This window comes from Candoia aspera, chromosome 2 (assembly GCF_035149785.1).
Source record: "Candoia aspera isolate rCanAsp1 chromosome 2, rCanAsp1.hap2, whole genome shotgun sequence".
Lineage (NCBI taxonomy): Eukaryota > Metazoa > Chordata > Lepidosauria > Squamata > Boidae > Candoia > Candoia aspera.
Genome location: NC_086154.1, coordinates 116,585,013 through 116,608,358, shown reverse-complemented (window position 1 = coordinate 116,608,358; position 23,346 = coordinate 116,585,013). Strand labels below are relative to the sequence as shown.

General features: G+C 42.4%; 1 protein-coding gene across 1 annotated transcript in view; it reads left to right on the top strand.

Moving 5' to 3' along the window:
• SLC38A10 (solute carrier family 38 member 10) overlaps window positions 1-23,346 on the top strand; it is a 92,086-nt gene that overhangs the window by 53,487 nt on the left and 15,253 nt on the right. Inside the window, exon 11 of the mRNA XM_063293400.1 lies at window positions 14,905-15,055. Within this exon, the coding sequence (XP_063149470.1) occupies window positions 14,905-15,055 (151 nt within the window). The remainder of the gene's footprint in view (window positions 1-14,904; window positions 15,056-23,346) is intronic.

The window sequence follows — 23,346 nt, the reverse complement described above, 5'->3', positions numbered from 1 at the left end:
GTTCTGGGTCCGGGTGCGCGAGGATTGACTCCGTGGTGAACAGCGCTTTCAGCTTGTTGAATGCGGTCTGGCACGCGGGAGTCCAATTCAATACTGTGCCCGGGTTCTTGGCGCGTCGGGTGTCCCCCACCCCTTTGGTTTTGAGGAGGTCCGTTAGGGGGAGGGCTATCTCTGCAAACCCCCGGGCGAATGACCTGTAAAAATTCGAAGAAGCTGAGGAAGCTCTGGAGTTGGCGTCTGTTGCGGGGGCGTTCCCAGTTCAGCACCGCCTCGACTTTTGCGGGGTCCATTTCTATGCCGTCTCCGGAGATTCGGTACCCCAGGTAGTCTAGGCGCGCTTTATGAAATTCGCACTTTGTAGGTTTGGCATAGAGCTGCGCCCTTCTGAGCTTGTCGAGGACTTGCCTGACTAGGGTCACATGTTCTTTGTGCGTTTTCGTGTAGATAAGGACGTCGTCTATGTAGACAAGGACCCCTTTGAACCGGTGTTCATGCAGTACCTCATTGATGAGCTGCATAAACACCCCAGGGGCCCCCGCGAGTCCAAACGGCAGCACTTTGTACTGGAAGGCGCCTAGGGGGCAGTTGAACGCAGTCTTCCATTCGTCCCCCTCCCTGATTCGGATGCGGTAGTACGCCTCGCGAAGGTCCAATTTGGAAAAGACTTTGCCCGTGGACAGGTGGACGAGCATGTCTTTCACCAGGGGTAAGGGGTATTTGTTGGACAGGGAAGCCGTGTTTAGGCCCCGGTAGTCGGTGCAGAGCCGTAGGGTGCCGTCTTTCTTCTCCCGGAATAAGACGGGGGCTCCGACCGGTGAGCATGCTGGCTCTATGAATCCCCTCTCTAGGTTTTTATCAATGAACTCCCGGAGGGTTGCCATCTCCTTCGGGGTCATCGAGTAGATCTTCGGTCTAGGTAAGGGGACGTCGGGCAGCAGGTCGATCCGGCAATCCGTCTTGCGGTGGGGGGGTAGTTGGTCAGCTTCCGCCTCTCCGAAGACCTCGGAGAAGTCAGCGTATTGTTCCGGTAGGTCTGCTGTGGTAGCGGCGTTGTCCTGTGTAGTTGCCTCTGCTCGTCCCACAGTGGGGTTGGTTCTGCCTGCTGGAACTGGTGCCCGATACTTGCCGTCGCCAAATGTGAAGGTGCGGGTCTCCCAGTTGATGCGCGGGTTGTTTGTCGCGAGCCATGGCATTCCCAGGACTGCAATGGGCCATCCGATGTGGGTGACGACGAATGATGTGCGTTCGGTGTGAGTGCCCATTTGCAGGGTGACCGGCTCGGTTTGCAGCATGGCTGGTTTCCCTCCCGCTGTAGAGCCGTCTAGCTGGTGGAATGCCAGTGGCGTGGGGAGGGGGAAGCAGCGGAGGTCGAGTTTGGCGACTAAGTCGGGGTGGATGAGGTTTTTTGAGCACCCCGAGTCCACTAGTGCCGCGGCCGTGGTGGCTCCGTTGCCGGCAGAGAGTTTAATTGCCGCCATTATCATGGAGCTTTCGCCGTTCCGTCGATGTGGTCCGCGCTGCTGTCCCACCGCCTGCCTCGCAACGCGTTTCAGGGCAGGCGGGGAGCTTTTCCCGCCGGCTGGTCTGGGTCTACGTTGTCCTCTTCCCCCCAGTAGGCGTCCCAGCCTTCCTCTGGTGTCGCTGTGGCTACGGTCATTCGGCGGTGAGGGGGCGGCACCAGGTTAGGTGGTTTGGGGCTAGCTTTCGGGGTGGGTTTAGGCGCACTGGTCGGCAGTCGGTTGGCGAAGCAATCCGCCGTCTTGTGCCCAAGTTTTCCACACCTCCCGCAGGGCTCCCGATTAAATTTCTTCTTTGGGTATGTGGGGCCGGCCGTCCCCACGTGTGGTGCGGGTACCTTTTTGCAGCTGTAGTTCGCGTCTTCCGTAGTTGTCATGAGGAAGGTGCGGTGTGCGTGTTCGGCTTTCCCCGCGAGGTGGATCCACCCGTGTAGAGTTTCTGGGTCGTCGTGGTAGAGGGCCCATTGCAGTACGTCGCGGTTGAGCCCCCTTTGGAACATTTCCAGCAGGGTGGTCTCGGACCAGTCGCTGACCTTCCCTGCGAGGGCTTTGAACTCGAGGGCGTAGTCTGGGACAGTGCGTGTGCCCTGTTTAAGTCTTTGGAGTGCGCTCTTCGCCCTCACTTTGGCTAGTGGGTCTTCGAAGTAGCTTCTCATCTCCTTGATGAAGGCGGGGAAGTTGGCGAGGGCGGGGGAGCTGGACTCGTACAGTTGGACGTACCAGTCCGCCGCCCGGTCTTGTAATTTGATCGCCACGGCAGCGATTTTGTCTGCTTCGGAGTCGTAGGAGTGTCCGTGCCTCCCCATGAACTCCCTGGCGTTCGTGATAAAGAACGACAGTTTCGCGGGGTTCCCATCAAAGAAGATGGGGAAGTCCTTTGGGGCCCGGGCGTTTTGTGCGGCCCTTCCTCTCGCTTCCCGGCCTGTGGTGTCGTCCGCCTGGGCCGTCTGTTGACCTTCATTTGGCCCGTGGGGGTTCGGCGCTTCGCTCGGGGTGCGGACCTGTGCGGGGACGTCGTTGGGCGGCGCGGGGGGCATGAGCGACTGAAGCATGGTCCGGAGTTCCTCCAGTTGGGTCTGCATGGCCGCGAGACCAGCTCGTGCTTCCTCGTCCACGATCCGCGCCGCCGCTGGGGCTGGTTCTGTCGGTGTGTCGGCGGGGGTGGGTTGCCGGTGGGGTTCAGTCTCTCTCGGCCGCTGGTCCGCTTCCTCCGCCGTCTGCTGGGTGTCTCCATCGTCCTCCTCCGTGCTTACCGCCGTTGGGCTGTCGCTCCACGCCCGTTGCTGGGGTGCGATGTGGGGCGCGGGGTTCTCCGCTGGTTTCGGAAGGTATGTTGCTCCTTCCCGTGGTCGGGTTGCCTCTGTCGCCATCTCCCCTTGGGGTTGGAGCTGAGGCTCGGGTTGGGTCGGGTGGGCGTCCATGGCTCCGGGAGTCCGCGGTGCCTCTGGCCTCGGTCAGTCCTCCTCTGCTTCTTGTCGTGCGGCTTGCCCTCCTTGTCCGCGTCGCGCCGGCCTCATCTTCCTGGTCTTCTCGCCGTCTACTCCTCCCGCGGCTCGTTGTCGTCTGGTGGGGCTTGGCGAGGCTGAGTTTATGACTCTCAGCTTTATGTCATGCGCTGCCTACCTCTGAATAATGCTCAGACACTGGTTCTGTGGAACAGGCTCTGATTTATTCACGGTGTAGGTACAGTATAGGAAAAAAGCTGAGAGTGACAGGAGCGCGCCGGTGCGGGGTTTAAATACCCCGCGCCGGTCAGCGCCCCCTCACTCGCGGTTACGTCACCCCCCTTTGTCCAACACGTTGTCCTGCCGGTAGGTGAGGGGTTGCGAGGCCCCGCTGGCGTTCCGGGATCGCCCATCATCGGTTTCTCTATTCCTCCGGTGTTTGCTGTCAGCTGGGCGATCTCCGTTGCGTTAGCGCTAACAGCTTGGGTGTGCCTCGCGATCCGTTTAGCCATTGTTTCTTGTCCTTCAGTCTTTGTGAGTTGATGGCTACTTATCTTGAGCCCCTTCCCCTGTTTCCTTGCTATTGTCATGTGTGCCATTGCGCTGATGTCTTCAGCTCAACGGCACTCATGACAACAACAGACTGGGAAAGGAGTACGGCAGGGCTGTATACTCTCACCCTACCTATTCAACTTGTACGCAGAACACATCATGCGACGTGCTGGGCTTGAGGAATCCAAGGCTGGAGTTAAAATCGCTAGAAGAAACATTAACAATCTCAGATATGCAGATGATACCACTTTGATGGCTGAAAGCAAAGAGGAACTGAGGAGCCTTATGATGAAGGTGAAAGAAGAAAGTGCAAAAGCTGGCTTGCAGCTAAACCTGAAAAAAACCAAGATTATGGCAACCAGCTTGATTGATAACTGGCAACTAGAGGGAGAAAATGTAGAAGCAGTGAAAGACTTTGTATTCCTAGGTGCGAAGATTACTGCAGATGCTGACTGCAGTCAGGAAATCAGAAGACGCTTAATCCTTGGGAGAAGAGCAATGACAAATCTCGATAAAATAGTTAAGAGCAGAGACATCACACTGACAACAAAAGTCCGCATAGTTAAAGCAATGGTGTTCCCCGTAGTAACATATGGCTGCGAGAGCTGGACCATAAGGAAGGGTGAGCGAAGGAAGATCGATGCTTTTGAACTGTGTGTTGGAGGAAAATTCTGAGAGTGCCTTGGACTGCCAGAAGATCCAACCAGTCCATCCTCCAGGAAATAAAGCCAGACTGCTCACTTGAGGGAATGATATTAAAGGCCAAACTGAAATACTTTGGCCACATAATGAGAAGACAGGACACCCTGGAGAAGATGCTGATGCTAGGGAGAGTGGAGGGCAAAAGGAAGAGGGGCCGACCAAGGGCAAGGTGGATGGATGATATTCTAGAGGTGACGGACTCGTCCCTGGGGGAGCTGGGGATGTTGACGACCGACAGGAAGCTGTGGCGTGGGCTGGTCCATGAAGTCACGAAGAGTCGGAAGTGACTAAATGAATAAACAACAAAACTTTTAACTTGGAGCAAGAAAACACAGACAGAGGTTATATTTGTGCTGGGCTGAAGGTGAGTAGAAGACAGTGATGACCAGTCCTGCTCTTCAGAAATTGTTGGTGGCCCGTACTCATGACTGAGCAACTGACAGTGTGGTTATCCTAAATTTATATATATATATATCCTAAATTTATAAAGTTATATATCTTAAATTTTACTTTCTGTAATGTCCTGTCCTTCTCTACATTGCTGTGCACAGTGTCCTTCAGTTTCTATTATCTTCAGGTCACAGTTTAATTTATGTCTATAATACTTTTGTTTGGATAACCCAACATTTATTGCTTGAAAAATGCATGCATACGCTACTTGCATCATGATGTCTTTGTTAGCAGTTTTGTGTACAACTCTTGAATCAGGCAGTGGATTTAAGATGGTTTTCCAAAGGGGCTTCAGAGTCTGAAATATTTTTCAATGAATATGAATAGTAGTGAGGTAGTGTGCCACTGGTTTTAATAACTGAGCTGTTTTACATTTAGGCAGACAAATTAGACTGCAGAAAAAATGAACTGACTTATAGTCTGATACGCAATCAAATTGGGGCTTGATTGAAAGAAAATTAAGTGACATTCGAGGGAAGGTACGGGCTCAAGAGTGATCTCTTAAAATTGAAGGGTACAGGAGACGTTTTTTAGTTTCAGGTAGGTGGTTATCCCCCCTGCTCCTTTTGTCTGAACCGCATACATTTGCATAATAAGAGCAGAGATATGCCTTGAGTTTTTGCAAATATTTAGGGATGTGGTGCAGTGACCACAAGGTTTGGGTTGGTTTAGGGTTTTTGTGAAGCATGGACTGGCATTTATAGGTCTAATTGTCCCTTCTGCAGGGATGAACTTTGCCAATTTTTAGACAAATAGAAGCAAGGATTATACTGTATAAGCAAATGCTTTGATCTAGGGATGATATCAAATGATGTAGACTTGTTGGCTGCTGGACTCTTCTCTATCCCCAAGGAAACTAAGTTTAGTATTTTTCTGCAAACACATAATTTGCTTTTTCATATTGTTCAGAAATGTCCATTCAGGAGACTTCTGGGGAAGAAATGATTGACTAAAGACGGCTCCGCGAAAAGCAGAGCTGACAACCGCAGCAGAATGAAGAGCTGGCGAGTAGACCGGCTCTTCCTAATTCCTCTCCAGACAAGGAGTGGACTTGAGATTGCTCACAAGTGCTCCAGACAGCTGTTCTTTGTGAGGAGACTGCAAGAAGTGGTCTCTGGTAGGTTTACAGCTCTGGGAGATGAGAGAACAGCCATCTTGCTCAAACTGTGTTTGGCACTTTTGAAAGGACGCTAAGTTTGCATACTTCCTTTTCTAATAATTTTTGGAAATTTTGAAATAAGATTTTGGTATTAGTTATAAAGAATCCTTCCCATGGGAAAATGCTTTTGTTTTGATTTAAAAATAATAATAAAATAAGACTTTAAAAATTGGACACTAGAGGAAATTAGATGGAACTAAAGATTATAATTAAAGGAGAAAAGCACTTAAACTCAACTTACAATTATAGAATGAAGTAAATTTTAACATTGGATATATTGAAGGATATTTTTGAACAATAGACCCAGAAGTTAATTTTAATAGTGTCTGCCTCTATAGATAGACTGTGTTTGAAAAATGTTATGGTAGAGGAACAAGTTCTACCTGACAAGACCAAGACTGATTTGAAAATGGATTTAAAAATGACAGGCTACAAGAATGACATGGAAAAAGATGCTACACTGGACATACAAAAGAAACCGGCTGATGTCTTAATAATTAAAAGAGATAAATAAATAGCAAAGCAAGAGATTAACCTGGATAATTTCCCTATATTGGATCTACAAAAGAGGCTTGTTAAAGTTTTGAAGAACTTTGTGAGAAGGGACAAAGAAAAAATTAAAAGAAATCATGTTCTAGGACATTATTTGAAGGGACTAAAGATCAAGATCATTAGAATTAAAAGGAAGGAATATAAAAGATTTAAATATAAAAGGTTTTTAATTATAACCAATATAAAAAGTTTATAAAAGTTTTTTTTAAATATAAACAAATATAAAGTTGGCTTATTTGATCAAGGTTGAAATAGATATGTTGTTATCTCTGGTATTCCTTAATGGACTTTTTGCTGATCAGGACTGAAATGACAAGGTTTTAAGGATTTGTTTATAGATAAGAGACGAGATACGGGAAGAAGAGTTCATTTGTTGTGTTTTAAGAGAAGGTGATAAGTTACTAAAATTGTTTATACTTGTGATGAAGGGGGAAGTCACTTCTTTATATATTTCTTTTCTTTTTCTTTACTATATTCTTATTTTTATTTCTTTTCTATTTCTTTTGCTATTTCTTTCTTTCTACATCTTCTATTTTTTATTCTTTTTTTTTTTAGTTCGTATTAGTTTTTACTGTTACAATTGTAAACTTTAATTAAATTGCTATTAAAAAAAATGAAATGTCCCTTCAGAAAGCCTCCTGACAATCCCTGATTTGGCTTCAGTCACTTCAAGGGGGTCTTGTTAAATCCATGTAATTAATCTTACTCAGCAGTGATCCACATTTCATATTGCAGATATATGGAATTTGCCAAAATATTTGTTATTCTTATACAACTCTCTGATATAACTTTCCTGGTGAGATTGGTTGACTTTTCCCCATATCAATAGAATGTGCTTAAAAATGGCCAAATATTTGTTCACATATTCAGTTCAATTTACCATTCGCCTATTCTCCACTTCCGATCCTGGGTGGTAGTCCAGACACTTGACCTTTTCATTCTGTTTGTTTAGGTCTGAGTATTGTTTCTCATAAGCAAACTTTGCTAATTCCTGTCTCTGAGTGTCTTTCACTTAATCCTTGGATATGGACCAGCTCATTTTAAACTGCAGAATATTCAGTGTAATGCCCTCCAGATTTTTTACCAAGGAAATCTGTGAGAAACTGCTTGTTAAAGTAATTTCTGTGACATGTCTAGAAGTGATTGCCACCTGGCTTTGTACTAGGCTGGCCTCTGTAACACATTTTGTGGCTTCATGCTGTTCTTCTCTAGCTGATGCAGTTTCTTACAAATCTACCAATTTTTTCTTTGTTACAGTTGCTTGTAATACTTTAAACTGACAATGTTTTCCCTTTAGAAAGCATCACAAAACACTTGATTGTGAATACTGGACAGTGTGGCTTCAGTTTGTAATGAGAATCCATGAGTGAAAGAGAGAACATAAAATAATGTATTGTCTGCAAGCTATACCTCATACAAGATTGTGTGGTAGTTAAGGTGCTGGACTAGAACTGGGGAGATGCAGTTTATGACAACACTCAGTCATAGAAGAGCAGCTGGTAGATTTTGAGCCTGTCCTCCTTTCTTCAGTCAACCCATCTCACAAGATTACTGTTGTGGGGATAAAATTGGAGGCAGAAGGAGAACACTGCCTTGAGCCCCTAGAGAGAAAACAGATACAACTCCAACAAATAAATAATAGAAATTAATTAATATTGGTTGGATGCTTTGCAAAGCTAGACCGAGTTGCTATGCGAATAGTAAAAACACATACTGACTGGTGTGTGACCCACATAATAAACGTTAAGCAGTAGCAACAGCCATCAAAAAGTAGATTCTCTTCTGTCAAGATTCTACTTTGGTCCATGAAGGAAATCTCTAAGGGGAACAAGTCTTCATGGGCTACTTTCCATGAGTAAGTGAGAGAGATGATTATTCAAAGAGTGATCTAGTAGAGGAGAACCTTGAGTGCTGCCATTGTCTTGCACTCAAGTGCAAGATCAGTGTCTGCTTCCTAGCACCTCTTGCAAATATATAGATTTTTCCCCAAATCCCAAAAATGTTTTTTGATTGGGCTACATTACTCTGCTTGATCTAATAACCCTTTGATGAGGGAGAGGATAAATACAGAAAATTCATTATGCCTGAATTGACCCTCTTTCTCCATCCCTATTGAATACTTTGTTACCTTCTGGCTAGCATTATTGGAATTTTTTTTCCAAAAAACATGCTTTCTCAGTTCTCCCTGCACCTGTAATAGTGGCATAGTTGACATGCAGACCAAGTTCCATGTAAAACCCTTGCAGTGACAATTATAGTGATTAACTAGGTAAAAATAATGCATCAGAGTTTAATTAAATCTCCCTCACTGTCAGCCAACAATCCATCCACTTGTCTTTCTCTCTCCTTCAGTACTTTTTTCATTTGGAGCTTGGCAGCTCTGCTGCTCAAGCAAGGCTAACATTCCTGATGCCCATATTGTTTATCAGTTATTATTGTGTATCTGCTTAGTTGATCACCCCAACCCACATCCCATAAATTACAGAAACTTCAAGGATAGCTTAAATCAAAGTCTCTCTCTCTCTCTCTCTCTCTCTCTCTCTCTCTCTCTGTTCACTGCAAGCAATAAAGCTGTGTAATAATGACCAGGATGTCTGGATTTTACATCTAAGAAACATCAAACCATTCCAATTCTGTAAGTTAATTTTGCAGTCTGTTTTGCAGATATTGTTCCCTTGTTTTCAAGCTCCCTATAAACATGACAACTGGAAACTTCCTGTTGTTTGATGGTGCAATTAGAAATTTTCAGGCCTTTTGCAAGCAACATGAGATGTTGTGCAAATTGGCTAGGTGGGATGGAGTCCAAAGGGGGCTGCACTAGCTTCCTTCCTGTCCTTTGCCTTTCCTTCCCTGAAGTTCAAAAAACAACTTGATTCTTCCTCTTAGTTGGAGTAGGAGCTATACTAAATTATCCTGTGAAGACTAGAAATTAGAGAAGGAACATGCAACATGTAGGTCTTGCTAAAATCTGGCAGACAGGTTGATAAGGTGTTATGCTAATTCTTACACCAACATCTTTTCTAGTGATTAGTTTCATGGTAGACAACCAAATTCCAATGGGAAATAGATAAATCCTTACTGATAAATAAATAAAAATATTTCCTCATTCAGTTTCAGTAGATGACTGGTATAAAAAAATCTCAATTTCTTCCACACTTTATGCACATCTTTTTATGCATTTCCTTTTTGTTAAAACTACTACTATGTTTACTTTTAGCTTCCTTCCTTAAAGAGGTGAAAACCTTTCCATAGTGAAAATGTTTGTGTCCCTCCTTCCACCTGTGCCCTTTTTGAGGGCCTACCCATCATGGACTGCAACAACAAAAGCCAGCACTTCAAGAATAATTCCAAACTCCCCAGGATTGGCATTGGTAGTACTGTTATAAAAGATCAGAACTGGAGAAGAAAAAAAGCTAATGTCCCTGAAAGAGGTCACCAAGGAAAAGTGACATTGAAGGATGGTGATCTCTGCAGTAGCAGCATGGGCAGCACCAGAGAACATTGACAGGCAGCAATGGAGCCAGGAGCATTTATGGCAGCATAGTGATGGCAGCAGCAGAGAATGATGGTGGAGCACTCCAGAAAACACTGAAAAATGCCTACAGAAGTGCTTACTGCTGGCAACAGTAAGAAGCCCAAAGCACTTGGACAGAGTGACGCCTGGCAGCCTGTCAGTTGCATGAGAAAGTCTGAAGTGCTAGCAGGCATGCAAAGTGGCCCAAGATCAGGCTGCACTCTAGAGGCCCTGAAAGCTGGCTGCAGAAGAAGGGCCCAGAGGGTTGGCATCCCCAGCCTGGGAGGGCTGCATTGGGGCTCAGAGTACTGGCAGTGTAACAAGCAAGCCCAGAGCATTGGGAAACAGATATGCAGTAGGCCAGAGTGCTATAAGGAAGGCCCAGAGCGCTGGTAACAAGAAAGACCCTGACTGCTGGTGGTAGGCCCAGGGCACCGGCAACAACTGGTGAGGAGCCTGAGGTCTCGGCACCAGGCATAAAGCAGCAGCTCTGGGAAAGGGATTGCCAAGACTCCCACCCAACAGCAAGCCCAAGCACCAGATCAAACAGAAGATCCAAGTGCTGCACACAGCGCCAACTACACACCAGCAGAGCTGGCCAGGTGAGGGCACAGCTAAAAGAGGATAAAACTCTGACTAATGTAACGAAATGTAGAATTAGTATAAGAAATAGTAAAGAAGATAGTATAGATTAGGGATAAAACTAGAAACAAAAATAGAGCAATAGAGAACAATAAAATGAAGCTGAACACAAAATTAGGAAAGGAATAGTATTACAAAGAGGAATCCAGTTGATTAAATGAGGCTGGAACCTCAATTTAGCCTAAATAACTTTATTTTGTGAATATTTTATAATATAAGAAACTTCAATAGAAGAATTGTCTCATCTCCTGCCCCAGTCTGTTACCATCCTGGAACCAAGTCTATGACAGCCTGATACGTTAAACTAATTTATCAGGATGCTTCCTATCTGTACTGTTAAAGAGGATCCAACTTATGATCCAGTCAGCTTGTGTAGGAGTAGACTCCTAAGATTACTGTGGATAGCCAACAAAACAAGCCAATGGATCATTGAACAAATCTATCCAAAGTTCTCACTCAAGGCACAAATGACGAGGCTCAAATTATCATACTTCGGACACATTATGTGAAGACCCAGCTCTTTGGAAAAGGCTCTAATGCTGGGAAAAGTGGAAGGAAAGAGAAGATGAGGATGGTCTTTATTAGAAGACCTGAAGGACCAGGTTGGGGACAAACGCTCCTGGAGAAAATCTGTGTGGACACTAAGAGTTAACACCAATCTGATGGCACATAATCATAATCATTTTGTATCTGAAGGCCCACCTGAAACCTGTAATTTTGGGGATGGTACACAAAGTCATTAAAATTCTATCCATCCATCCATCCATCCATCCATCACCAGCATAGAAAGAGCAAGCAAAATAAAATTAACAACAGCGTTAATAGTAACAATAGGGCATTACAGAGGACATTTACAAAAATCAGCAATGAAACAGTAAAAATTTTAGAAGAATTAAAATGGTTGTCAGCACCAGTACTTGTGTGATGTGAACCGTATTTGCCTTTTGAAAACCTGTGTCTCCAGTCTGGAGGTATCTTTTGAGGGGCTCTTTGGCGGCCCTTGTTTTAAAGCATCCCAAATAATTTGCTGTTTGCAAAGTCAGATACCCCACTACTCATTCCTTATTCCAGATCACTTTAAAAGGTTTAAAAGATCTTTAGGGTAGCTCACTTTTTTTTCCTATCACCATTGCAAGAAATCTGCCAAGGTTGCGAAAGCGGCATCCCCCCCAAAGGGTCGGACATCACTCCGTGCTTGCACAGGGGACCTTTCACCTTCAACTAGTTGTGAGCCATAAGAAAACTTATCAAATAACTGTTACTTTGTTCAAGGAGTCCAATGGAGGATTCTTCAAGGCCAAGTGAATGAGGTCTGCTGGGTCTTTTCTTTTAGTTTTGTGTTTTTTGACACTCTCAAAGAATTCTAAATGGTTATCGATTCAATCCTTAACTTTGCCGAAGCCATGCTGCTACTTCACTGGCAAGACTTGTCCTTCTGTATATTTGTTAATTTTGTATTGACAGTATTTCCCACCAATTTAGCTGGAACAGATTTTAAGCTAATTGTTCTGTATTTATTGGATTTTCTCTGGATCCTATTTTAAAAAATCTTATATAGGCCCCTTTTTAATCTACAGGATCACATGAACATTTATGTATTTTTTTGAGTGTCAGATTAGTCATTGCACATTTGAATTTTTAAGAATTCTGTTTGATGGATGTTGTCTGGGCCTGACAAGCTTGTTTTATATTCAGTTTGTTAATAAGATCTAGAGCTTCATCTCTTCACCTCTATTTGCCTCATTTCCTCGGGTTTCCGGCCTAAAAATGATCAGTTATCTATAGAAGTGTCTTTAACATACATACATATACACACACACACACACACACAAACACACACACACACACATTTTGCCATCAAAGATTTATTTAGCATTTCCACAAACCTCTTATACTTTTTGAATGCTTATTCATTAATTGGTGTGAACATCCTTAGGGTATATTGGGTTGTGATTGTGGCATGCTGGCAAAAATATGCTGAAACTGATGGGTATTGGCTTTAAAATTAGCAGGGAATGGCTGGTAATCTAATCTACAGCATTCATAAGTGTACTGTGAAAGCCTGATATCTGTGGACTTTAGTGATGGCCATAGCATATGGAAGATTGCAGTTCGGAATATAAAACAAGTAAATGGTAAATTGATGAATGAAATGAAAAAAAAAATCAAGAGAAAGGGGAGGGATGTAAAAGATCTAAATGAAGGTTGTTTGATCTTGTGTGTGGAATTGATGAATAAATGCAGGGAAGTGAAGGTATGGGTTTCATTATGAATGAAAGGTTGAAATGGGCTGAAAAGTATACTAGAAAGTGTGACTCGGTGTCATATAGGCTGTTATGGTTACATATGGAAATAGGAATTGATAAAGTGGTGAAAGTTGCATGTCATACTCCAGTGAATAGTGATAATGGAAAGACCAAAAATGAGTTTGGGGGGGAAAAGTGCCTTATTCTGAATGAATGCAATTTGGGGAAAAATTATTCTACTAGGTGACATGAATGGATGGGTGGGAACAAGACAAGAGAATACAAAAAGTTATTGGGCTATCCTGACATCCAAGAATGAAAGAGAATGGTGATTGTTTAGTAAGTACTTATTTAGAAAAATCTCTGTTTCAAATATGTGGTAAGTCTGTTCATAAATACACATGGCAAAAGAATAAATACACATCTAAAAGCATTATTGGTTTAATTGTTTGTGATGGATGAGAGAATTAATGAAGGAAGTAAAAGAAATCAGAAGAAAGTAAAATGACTAGAAAGAACGAAGGTACAAGTCCTATATGAAAAAAGATTAGACAATGAATTAATCTTCCAAGATAATTAATGAAAAATAGTAATAAAGAAAGATGAGTAAGCTGCTTGGAACAGAATGAAAAGAATCATGTTACAAGGTATGAGAATATGTGGAGTTACACGACCGCAAATATTAAAAAGATGCTTTGTGGGATGATGAAGTGAAAGAGGCTGTGTATGAGAGAAAATGCATTAGGAGAGAATGATTGAAAGGTATGTATAATGTGTATAGAGAGGAAGATAGTTGCAAAGAATCTTGTCAAAGAGAGCAAGATACAATTAAGATTAAAAGAAGCAGAGAGAATGCAGAGCAATTTTGACGGAAATTCAAAAATTGTTTTAGAAGTGGGCGAAGACGGCTGAACAAGGAGCCTCTAGCAAAGTAAATGAAATTAAAAATAAAAATGATGAAATGATGTGGGCTGAAACTGAAGTGAGGGAATGCTGGAAGGAGCATACTAGAAATCTATAGAAATGATAGCAATATATCAAAGAATGGAATGCTATAATCAGGCAACCTAGGCAGTCGCCTAGGGTGCTAAATTTTAAGGGGTGCCAAAATTGACAAGACTTCCGAAGTACACAATATGAGTATGAAATCTGATAATCTTTCCCCATTGCTTTAGACCCTTTTCTTTCCGTGCTTTTCAAAAACACTTACCCACACAGTTGTTTGAGTGGTAGTGAACAGCACACTAACCAGACGTTTAAGTCACACACAAAAACATTATTATTACAGCTATGGACCTCAGGAAACTGGTAATATTACCGAAGCAAGACAAAGGTCTGACAGGAAGGTACCGAGTGAGCAAGTTGCGTGACTATCAGCTTATGGAAGTTACAGTATATCTGGAAAAGCGGTAACAGCGCACTCCGTGCACCAGCAGACCTGCTTGAAAAAGATTCCACCGCTTTAAGAGTTACATTTAAAATGCACTGTATTAACTGACTTATTCAAGCAGTGGAAGCCTGAAAAATGATGGGTGTGCTTTAATGAATAGTAGAGAGACGCTGTGCTTGCTTAGAGGCCAAAGCATTTTTTCGTAATTGCTTTAGTATCACATAATATAAGATTTAGTATACTTCTTGGATATATTCCTTACAATGTACAAAGTCTAAAGATAAGAGTAGCATACAATAGTTGCCAATTGTTGCCTATGAACAAAGCCTCTAATGTGTCTTAAAGCCTCTTTATTTCCCCTCACCCTCCAACTTTGCATTCTTCTTTGTTTTGTGTTTGGCATCAAAGAATGGATAGGCCACATTTAGTGAGGCAATAATGCAGAATGTATGGGAGAATGTTAACACATAGGTTTTCATACACACACACATATTTCCTTGATTTATACGATTGCTTGGAGAAGTTTTTCTTTTTAACTATATAATATTATTTTAGGCAATAAAATAGTGATGTGTTGCCTCTTCAAAATGTTAGAAAACCATGCTAACAATGTTTGGCAATAGTAGTCAGGGAAGGACCATGAGGCCACAGAAATGTTTGGGGACTTCATGGGGCCTAGGGGCTAAGAATTGTCCACCCCTGCATTCAGAACTTTTCTGAACTTTTGTTGCACAGATCATACTATGGATTGGTCTGGGAGTATTAATTATCAGCACCTATACAACTTTATCAGCAACTCAAGAGATTCCAGCAAAAATGGAAGCCGTGGAACCAGACAATCTGCCTGGAGAAATAAATAAGGAACAGGACTCTGCTAAAATTTCAGGTATGTGACATGTTCTTGGTATACTGTGCTGCAAAATGCTGAATAAATCCCATTAGGTATAGTTGCACTCCAATCCATGGCATAGGATTCCATCACTGAAACAATAAGAACAATGTTTTTTAGGAAAGAGAATGTAATGACTGTCATCTCATTATTTTTCTCAGGATTGTTTTTAAAATTAACCAGCTGGGACATTCTTTTTCTTGAGGGGGAGATTTTTAGTAGGGGAGGTAGCATATTATAACACCTCCAGCAAAGTGTTAGGACCTGTAAGAGTGCCTGTCATCAAAAAATCTCTGTGATGTCTATAGAGGGCGCTATTCAGGCCCCTGTATAAAGGGTGCTGCTGGCCAAAACCATGCTATGTCCACTTCTCTACAGTTTGGTAGTGGTGAAGGCACCAGGCCAGAAACCGGGTGACCGTGAGTTCTAGTCCCCCCTGAGGCAGAAAGCCAGCTGGGTGACCTTGAGCCAGTCACTCTCTCTCAGCCCTAGGAAGCAGGCAATGGCAAACCACTTCTGAAAACCTTGCCAAGAAAACTGCAGGGGCTAGTCCAGGCAGTCGCCAGGAGTCAACACTGGCTCGAAGGCACAAAAATAAATAAATGAAACTGGTGATTTAATTTTCAAGGTTTCAGCCATGATTCATTCAGCATATTCAAAGGTTTGTGTAAATTTATGGAAGACTTTTTCCCTTCCCGGCCCTTGTTTCCCTTTCTTTTTTATTAAATGTGGTCATTTAAATATAGTTTTAGTTCTGACAAAGGTTACAATTGTATCTCAGTTTTATATACTGATTTGCCTTATTTGTTATTCATTGAGTAAGGCTCTTGATGGAAGTATAGCCTGGCAAATCTGCAGTCCTTGATCGCAGGGCCATCACTAGCAGGTGTCAGCTACCAATCCATAGCTCCTTGGTTCAAACCATGTCCTTTTTTTCTCCACACCCACTTCTTTCATCTATTTTTTCCCATTGACTGTTTTTTTTAATTGTTATCCTCAAGAAGCTGTGAAGTATAAAAATAAAAGTAAGCAAATTAAGAGTTTATTGTATTTTATCGAGTCATTAATTGTATTCTTGCTTATAGCCCAGGACATTTCTGAAATGTTGGAGCCCTTGCCAGCCAGATTCATTCTTTGGTTTATTGTAGGCCTCAGTTTTTATATATCGCTAATCAGATACACTCCTGGTGAACACCAGATATTCTCCAGTCCTCCTCTGATCACATCCATACAATTTTGTAGTCACTAGATGCAGTTCAATTTACTCGGATAGTTTAAGGGCATCAGTTCCTCAAATTCTCTGTGTGCTTTAATTTTGTGTGCCTGAACCAGCTCCTTAAATGGCTGAATTTCCGTTGGAGTATGCCGCTAATCTGTTTTTTTGAAAACCCAAGAGCAAATATGTAATCAGAGGAACTGAACCTTGGTCTTGTTTGTTATATAACAATGGAATAGGTAGATTTGAGAATAAATAAAGAGTTGGCTTTGTTTAAACAAATACACCAAACCCTCCCCAAATATATGTATTGCAATTTCCAGTATTTCAGTCAAAAGTGGCAAATAAAATGAAGTATCAAATCCAGCATCTGGCTTGTACACTCATAGCAGTTTGATATTTTCAGGTTGATAAACTAATATGCAAATTGTTAATTATGTGCAAGTGAAATATACCAATAAATAATATTCTAGATCATGCTCTATTTATGGTATGGCCTTCAGGCCTGAACATTTTTGGATTAAGCAAGCTGGCTGCGTTGGAGAAAGGCAAATCCTACTTGTTCCTTTGGAGAGGGAACTATGTAACTATCCTGCTGCCACCTGTATACTGATATGCATTTTAGTCCCAAAATCTTGTTTATCAGCTTTATTTCTAGGCCATCACCAGCTAACAATTAGGACAGGCTTTTTTCAGTTTTGAAGATCAAACAATATTCAAAGTAAAACTGGAAAAAATATTTGAATCTCTCTCGCGTTACTAATGCCATGCATCCATGTTTTTCAGGCCAGCTAAAACGTGGGAGTTCACATGAGTCAGTGTAGATTTTGTGCTATTATTTAATTGATAATTCAGGCTCATGGATAAATTCATTCAGTTGTTTAGCTTTGCAGGGTGAACCAGAGTTTGGTGAAGAATACTCAGGGGGTTAGATATATGCTACAAATTAAGGAAGATGATGTCTTTGAGCACATGCTTAGTCTAGGCGTTTTGTGATCTAGAATAACCAAGCCTAGAAGTTCTTTCCTCTCCTGGTTTTCTCCTAAACATTCTTTTTTCGTAGTGTAATTTTAAGGGGGAAATGTTTTTTGAACTGTTGCTATTCTTAGATGTTTGAGCGTTGGGAACCATTGCCCATCTATTGCAAATCATCTAGAGATCTATAAATATACGTTAGTCAACCTTAAACCCACTCCCAGGTTACATATATAGCCCCATCTTCAAAAAGTAGAAGTAGGACAGGTAAAAGTAGGAAAAAAATCTGTGAAACAGAATGGGATTATTGCACAGTATTTGTTTTCTTTTTCCAGCTTTTCTGGAACTCGATTTAAGTCCAGAATAGTTTATACAGAACTAGTGCAGACTGCAAAGTATTTGCTTTAATGGACTTTGGTAATCTGTCCCTATTAGAAGGTGGATATATTAACCATATTCCAGAGCACAGGTTTTGGAAGAAGGCTTTCTGATAGGGAAGACTGCAGCCTTTTTGCAAGTGGGATCAATGGGCTGTATCCTGGCCATTACAGCTGAAAGCACAGCTCTATTTAAGCCATGCATATGAGAGCACGATCCACTGCAGCCCTCAGCTACATATGAAAGAGGAAATGGCCCCAGAGAACACAAGCAAAGCCTAGTGAAATCCACCCTTGAGACATTCTAGAAGGGGCATCGTCCCACAGGAGTGGAAGAGCTGCTTGTTGTAGTGCCAGGGCCATCTTTCTTTCCTGTCTCATGAGGTTATCTTTTAAGGAGTGGTCCTGTGCTAATGCACAATCTTCCCTCTCTCTGCTGGGAATTATTTTGCAAAAAGAACCTGCATCCCAGGGAGCTGCATTCTGCCATTCAGAACTTGTATGGGGCTTCTGGGTTACTTGGCTGTTACCAGCACCCCCCCTTTCAGCCCACACCTGTTTTTCATTTCTTGCACGAGCCTCTTGCGGAAGCACATGGCTTTCCTCCTCAGGCAGCATGCAGGGACTTTTTTTTAGTGTGTTTCTGAATTTGCCCCACTCCCCCACTCCAACCACCAGCAACTTTAATTCATATTTGGCTTGTTAAGGCAATCCTCATCACTACATTGTGCCTTTCCCTTTTCTGCCTTTCCCATACACCTCTTGCCCGTCAGTGTAAGCTAGGAATTTTTTTTAATTGTGGCTTTTAAGGATGCAGAGCCCAGAACTGTACAGACTTTCATTAAAACTCTGCCCCATGGGTTTGGAGATTATGAGTCTTAGAATGCTGCCCTTTTATGTGAACACATATTGACCAACAAACTTTGAATCATGTTTTTACTAACAACCCTCAAGTGCCCATTATACCCCCATCTCAGTTGATAGGTGTTTATTGTCAGCCACTGTTTGGGAAGGTATAAAACTCCTTCCAGAGAGAGACTGCTATTACAGGGCATGCGGATGTTAAGAGGTTGCTAAGCTGCCCTTGAAAGCACATGAAGGCAATTATCCATTTTAAAAAAAATCAAATTGAGCAATTTCTTTTTTGCTTTTGAAAGATACTATCCCCTCCCCCACAGGGTCTCCCTGGGTGGATTATGCTTTTTTAATATTTTGCAGCCCCTTGCTTTAACATAGTTGCTTAGAGCCCTCTCTCTGCTCCATCCCTCAGTGGTTTTCCATATCAAAGGTTCATGGTCTCTCTACCTTTTTCCCAGCTATTCCAGAAATGGCTTAGAAAACAAGCTGGCCACTGTGTTTCACCGTTGTCATCTTTTAAATCTATCCCTTCAGATTTACCATTTTTGCCTCTGATGAGATGTGGCTGCATCTTGGTGTCTGGTGTGCACTGCCAGTCTGTTCCACTTACGGTCATCATGTGCAGAAGCCCACAGTTCTGACATCTGTGTTGCAGGCAAGGGATTTAGAGAAAAATGTATGGAGGCCATGTGAGCTTCAAAGGTTACACCTGTAACAGGCATTTTGGATGCACTTGCTTTGTCATTCCTGTCTCGCTCTGCCCTCTCCTCCTCCTCTCCCCCCCCCCCTATCTTTGTTGGCTATTCAGAGAAGAAGCTGAAGCTCCATGTGAAACATGGATTACCCCCATTCCTCCCTTAGCTTCTAATAGCTGCTCGAACAGCTTGGCTTGTTGGAGCACTCCCTGGTGCTTTGGGAGAACAATCTTTTAATAGCTCCTATGACACAGAAAAAGAAGCTATTGCCCTGCTGTCATTTTTTGTTCAGTTTTACAGTCTGCATGTCAGGAGAAAACAGTGAACTAGTTTCCCTGATGCCATTCAGTAACCTTGTAAAAGTGTTAATAGTTACCATTTACAGATGTTCTCGGGGGAAGTGTGTTCCCTCTTTCTTATTGGGCAAACCTTTGCAGACTTCTCTACTGCCCCCTTTTTCTGTAGTCTGTTCTTGGGTTTGGGCCCAGACTATGTACCCACACAGAATCAAGGATTTGGGTCAACTAAGCATCCTATGTGATGACTTTTCTGCACACATTAGGGAAGAACTGTGAACATTTTTAAATCTTTAACACTCATGCCACATGGCTGCCTCATTCCAGAGTTGAGATAGGAGCTGAGCAGTCATCTTCTCCCTGAACCTGTTCCCATTTGGAACTAAGGTAAACGATGATGTAGTATCTATGAATTTTCTTAGTTCTTATGGATTTCTCTTGTCAATGGCAAGAGATTTGTGTTGGTGATCATGTCAAGACCCATGGTTTTTAGATACTATGAGGTATATTACTTCAGAAGCCTGGGGTAACATCAGATGAATTAATTCCTTTTCTTTCCAAATAATTATGCCATTATCTTCATGTCCTTAGCTGCAATTCTGTATTTATTGCCTAACAGCACAGGTGATTACCATTTGGCTTTGTGGAGGCTGCTGAAATTTTACTCTAATTGTTTCTTTACTAAATGTCAATAGTCTCATATTTGTGCATTCCCTCAAGAAAATATTCTGCTACCTTAAAATAATCTATTCTCTTTAACTTGTTGGATTTTTCATAGTCTTCAGAAGCATGGAAAGAGTAATGAAACAGGGTGTATAATAACTTGGCCTAGATCAGTGTTTCCCAACTTGATGCCATCCAGCTATGTCAAGTTAAATCCTAGAATTCTGTGGCCATCTGCTTGCTGGGATTTCTAAGAATTGTAGTATGGTCTGGAGTGTAAGCAGAGTTTGTGTTTTTTGTATTTACCTTGAGAGTGATAACATACAAGTGATACCTTTACCTTTAAAGTCTTGAGAGAATGTCTCCACTAATGTTTCAGTTGAACTTTAATCTGATATATATTCTTCTTTTGTAATATTGATTCCATTAAGAGCATATCACATTGCAATGAATCCAGTCCTAAATATCAGAAACTTACCTGGTGGATTTTTTTTAGAAGACTGTGCAGAGTTCATTAATAACTGCTTCCTTCTCTAATATTTAAATTATATTGAATATTGATACAAATATATTGAGCTTTCTTTAATTTATTGCACTCCCCATGTGTTGGGAGATAACGACAGTAGAAGTCCACCAAATATGGAAGACAACAGCTTGGGGAAAGCTGAAGTAATGTATGTCTTCAATTCACCAACCAAGTTAACTTCAAAAATTATCACCAGACTGAGAGTGGCAATAGATGGCATACACACATGCATGCACATGCACACACACAGCACAGAATAAACTTCACTGGAGTTTTTCTCAGCCACCTCTAGAATATTAAACAGGTTTCCCTTTTCTCAATAGACCCCTAACTGGAAACAAGCATTGAAAATGGTGTTCTTTTTGTAACTGTTCTTCCCCTCTACTAGTTAAAAACAAGCATATCTATACTGTCCAGTTAACAATTGCTGTGTACCCCACTCCCATTTTTGCTTTCCTCAAAATTTGAAAAGAAGAAAAGCTTCTGCATAGGTTTCTATCCTTTCATAGAAACCAGAGCATTGTTAAATGTCAGAGAACAGGCGATGTCAGTTGATATTGTGGGATAAGCGCCTTCATCTCTAGCACATAAGCTGTAGCTTTGCTTTGTCTGGGATTCATTGTGAAAAAGGAGCAGGCCTGTACTTTCCTTCTTCCTCATCTTATCCTGTCCTTAAAATCTTTTCCAGTGCAAATGATAAACCGCTGCTTGTGCTGGTCAGCCTAACTTCCTTGGTTGCAACGAAAGATGGTTTCTGGGCTCAACAAAGTTGTGTTGTTTTCTGCTTAACTATATTTTAAATTACCCAATTTGTGAAAAGCCTTTCAGCTCAATGTTCCTCAATGTTCTTTCAGATTTGTATTCTCCAATTTGCTGAAGAGCACAAACAGGTTCGACTTGGCACTTTATTTGGGTTGTGCAAGGATAAACTGCGAGGCGTAAGAAGCAAAGTGGATATATTTTTCTTGCAGTGAGATGTTTACATGGGATATTTCAAAATAAAGTCAGCTGCCGTTGTGGCTGTAGAGGCCACAAACAGAATCAAATGATTTTTTTCCTGCACATCTGAATTTATTGTAATGCAGCTGGGCCAGTTAGTGTAAGCCTCATCTTCTTGGGAGCGTAGCTGCTCCCCTAGTCAAATTCTTGGAGAGAGGATTGGAAAAGCTTTTAGGGTTGCTCACTCATGATGAGATTTTATTGCAGCCCAGAGGGACTGATTGGTGGACCATTAAAATAAAAGTGGATGCTTCAAAAAACCCGTGAGGAAAGTCCCTTCCTCACCCTGTCCTAATGCAGTCGGAGGAGCATGATTAGCTTGGGTTGGCTCTGAGTGTGCCATCATTCAGCCAGCAGGACTTGGGTGTACTCCCAACATTTGGGGTTTTTTGTCTCTTCCCCCACCTCTTCCCGCCTAACTCTTCAGCCCTGAGATCTTTTTTTCTGTTGTTTTTGTAAGCCAAGAAGCTTTTACAGCCTCTTCGCCTTTTTCCTGTTAAGCCCAGCACCCCTCATAAAACATTAAGAGGCACAACATTACTGTAACATTATCCAAAGGGACCACAAGGGCGACTCTACAGTTTCAGCGATTATTACACATCCTGGGCAAAATGGTTCTCTCCAAACCACATATAGCCCCTTATAGATTTCCAAGCAGCATGAGAGGCCATTAATTCACGCCCCGATGATGAACTTAATTTTGCTTCCTGCTGAGAAAATGACGGCTTTGAGGCAACTTTGTCTTATTACAGAGTGGAGATTTTTTATCTCTTTTTCCCCCTTTTGTTTTGCTCTGAGTGTGTGTGCTGTGTGTGTGTGTGTGTTGTATATGCAAAGCCAGAGGTTTAGATACAAGCTTACTAGTTATGTTCCACACTGTTGAACACAACTGAAGCATTAATAAATTAACGCCAAGACCCTCCACCTTATCAGAGGGGAATAGAAAGCTGAAATAAACAAGGAATGTGCTGTATCTTTTGTGCTATTCCTAGCGTAGCTGCTGTTTAGCCAAATGACCTGGAGAAAATAAGCTGGTGACAGTCCAACATTCTAGGCCAGAAGAAAAGATCAAGGTCCAGGTGATAAAGGTAAATTCTTGATAGAAGCTTCCACTGCTGAAATAAAGACTAATCCAGGGTTTGCCGCTAAGCTCTGAATTCAAAAGGGAAAACATACATGTGATGTATGTTACCGTTTAAATTTGCAGCTTGCTTGCTGTGCCTGAAAGCTGGTCCAGGTCATTTGGTTACACAGCAGTCATGCTGTGAAAAACAGGAAAGATAGTGTACATTCCCTGTTTCTTTCAACTTTCTATTCCCCTCTGATAAGGTGGGAGTCTCTGGCATTAATTCATTAATGCTTCAATTATGTTTTTTTCCTGTGTGGAATGCAGCTAGCAAGCTTGTATCTAAACCTCTGGCTTTGCAGCTGCACTGTTCCCCCGAGTTATTGGTAATCAGGATTTTGGGGAGAGAGAATGTCCTTGTAAATCTGCACAACTGCAAACCTTGACACATTGTTTGCTTAGGTTTACATATTACATCAAATCCACTTTTTTTTTGTTTAAGTTCCTTTAGATATATTGGAGGTGAAGAAAACTTGGAAGTTTAAAGGCAGTACATTTTAATGGCTCAAAACTGCTTCACACTGGATTTTTTTTTCCTTTGTGGCCCATTGAGGGGA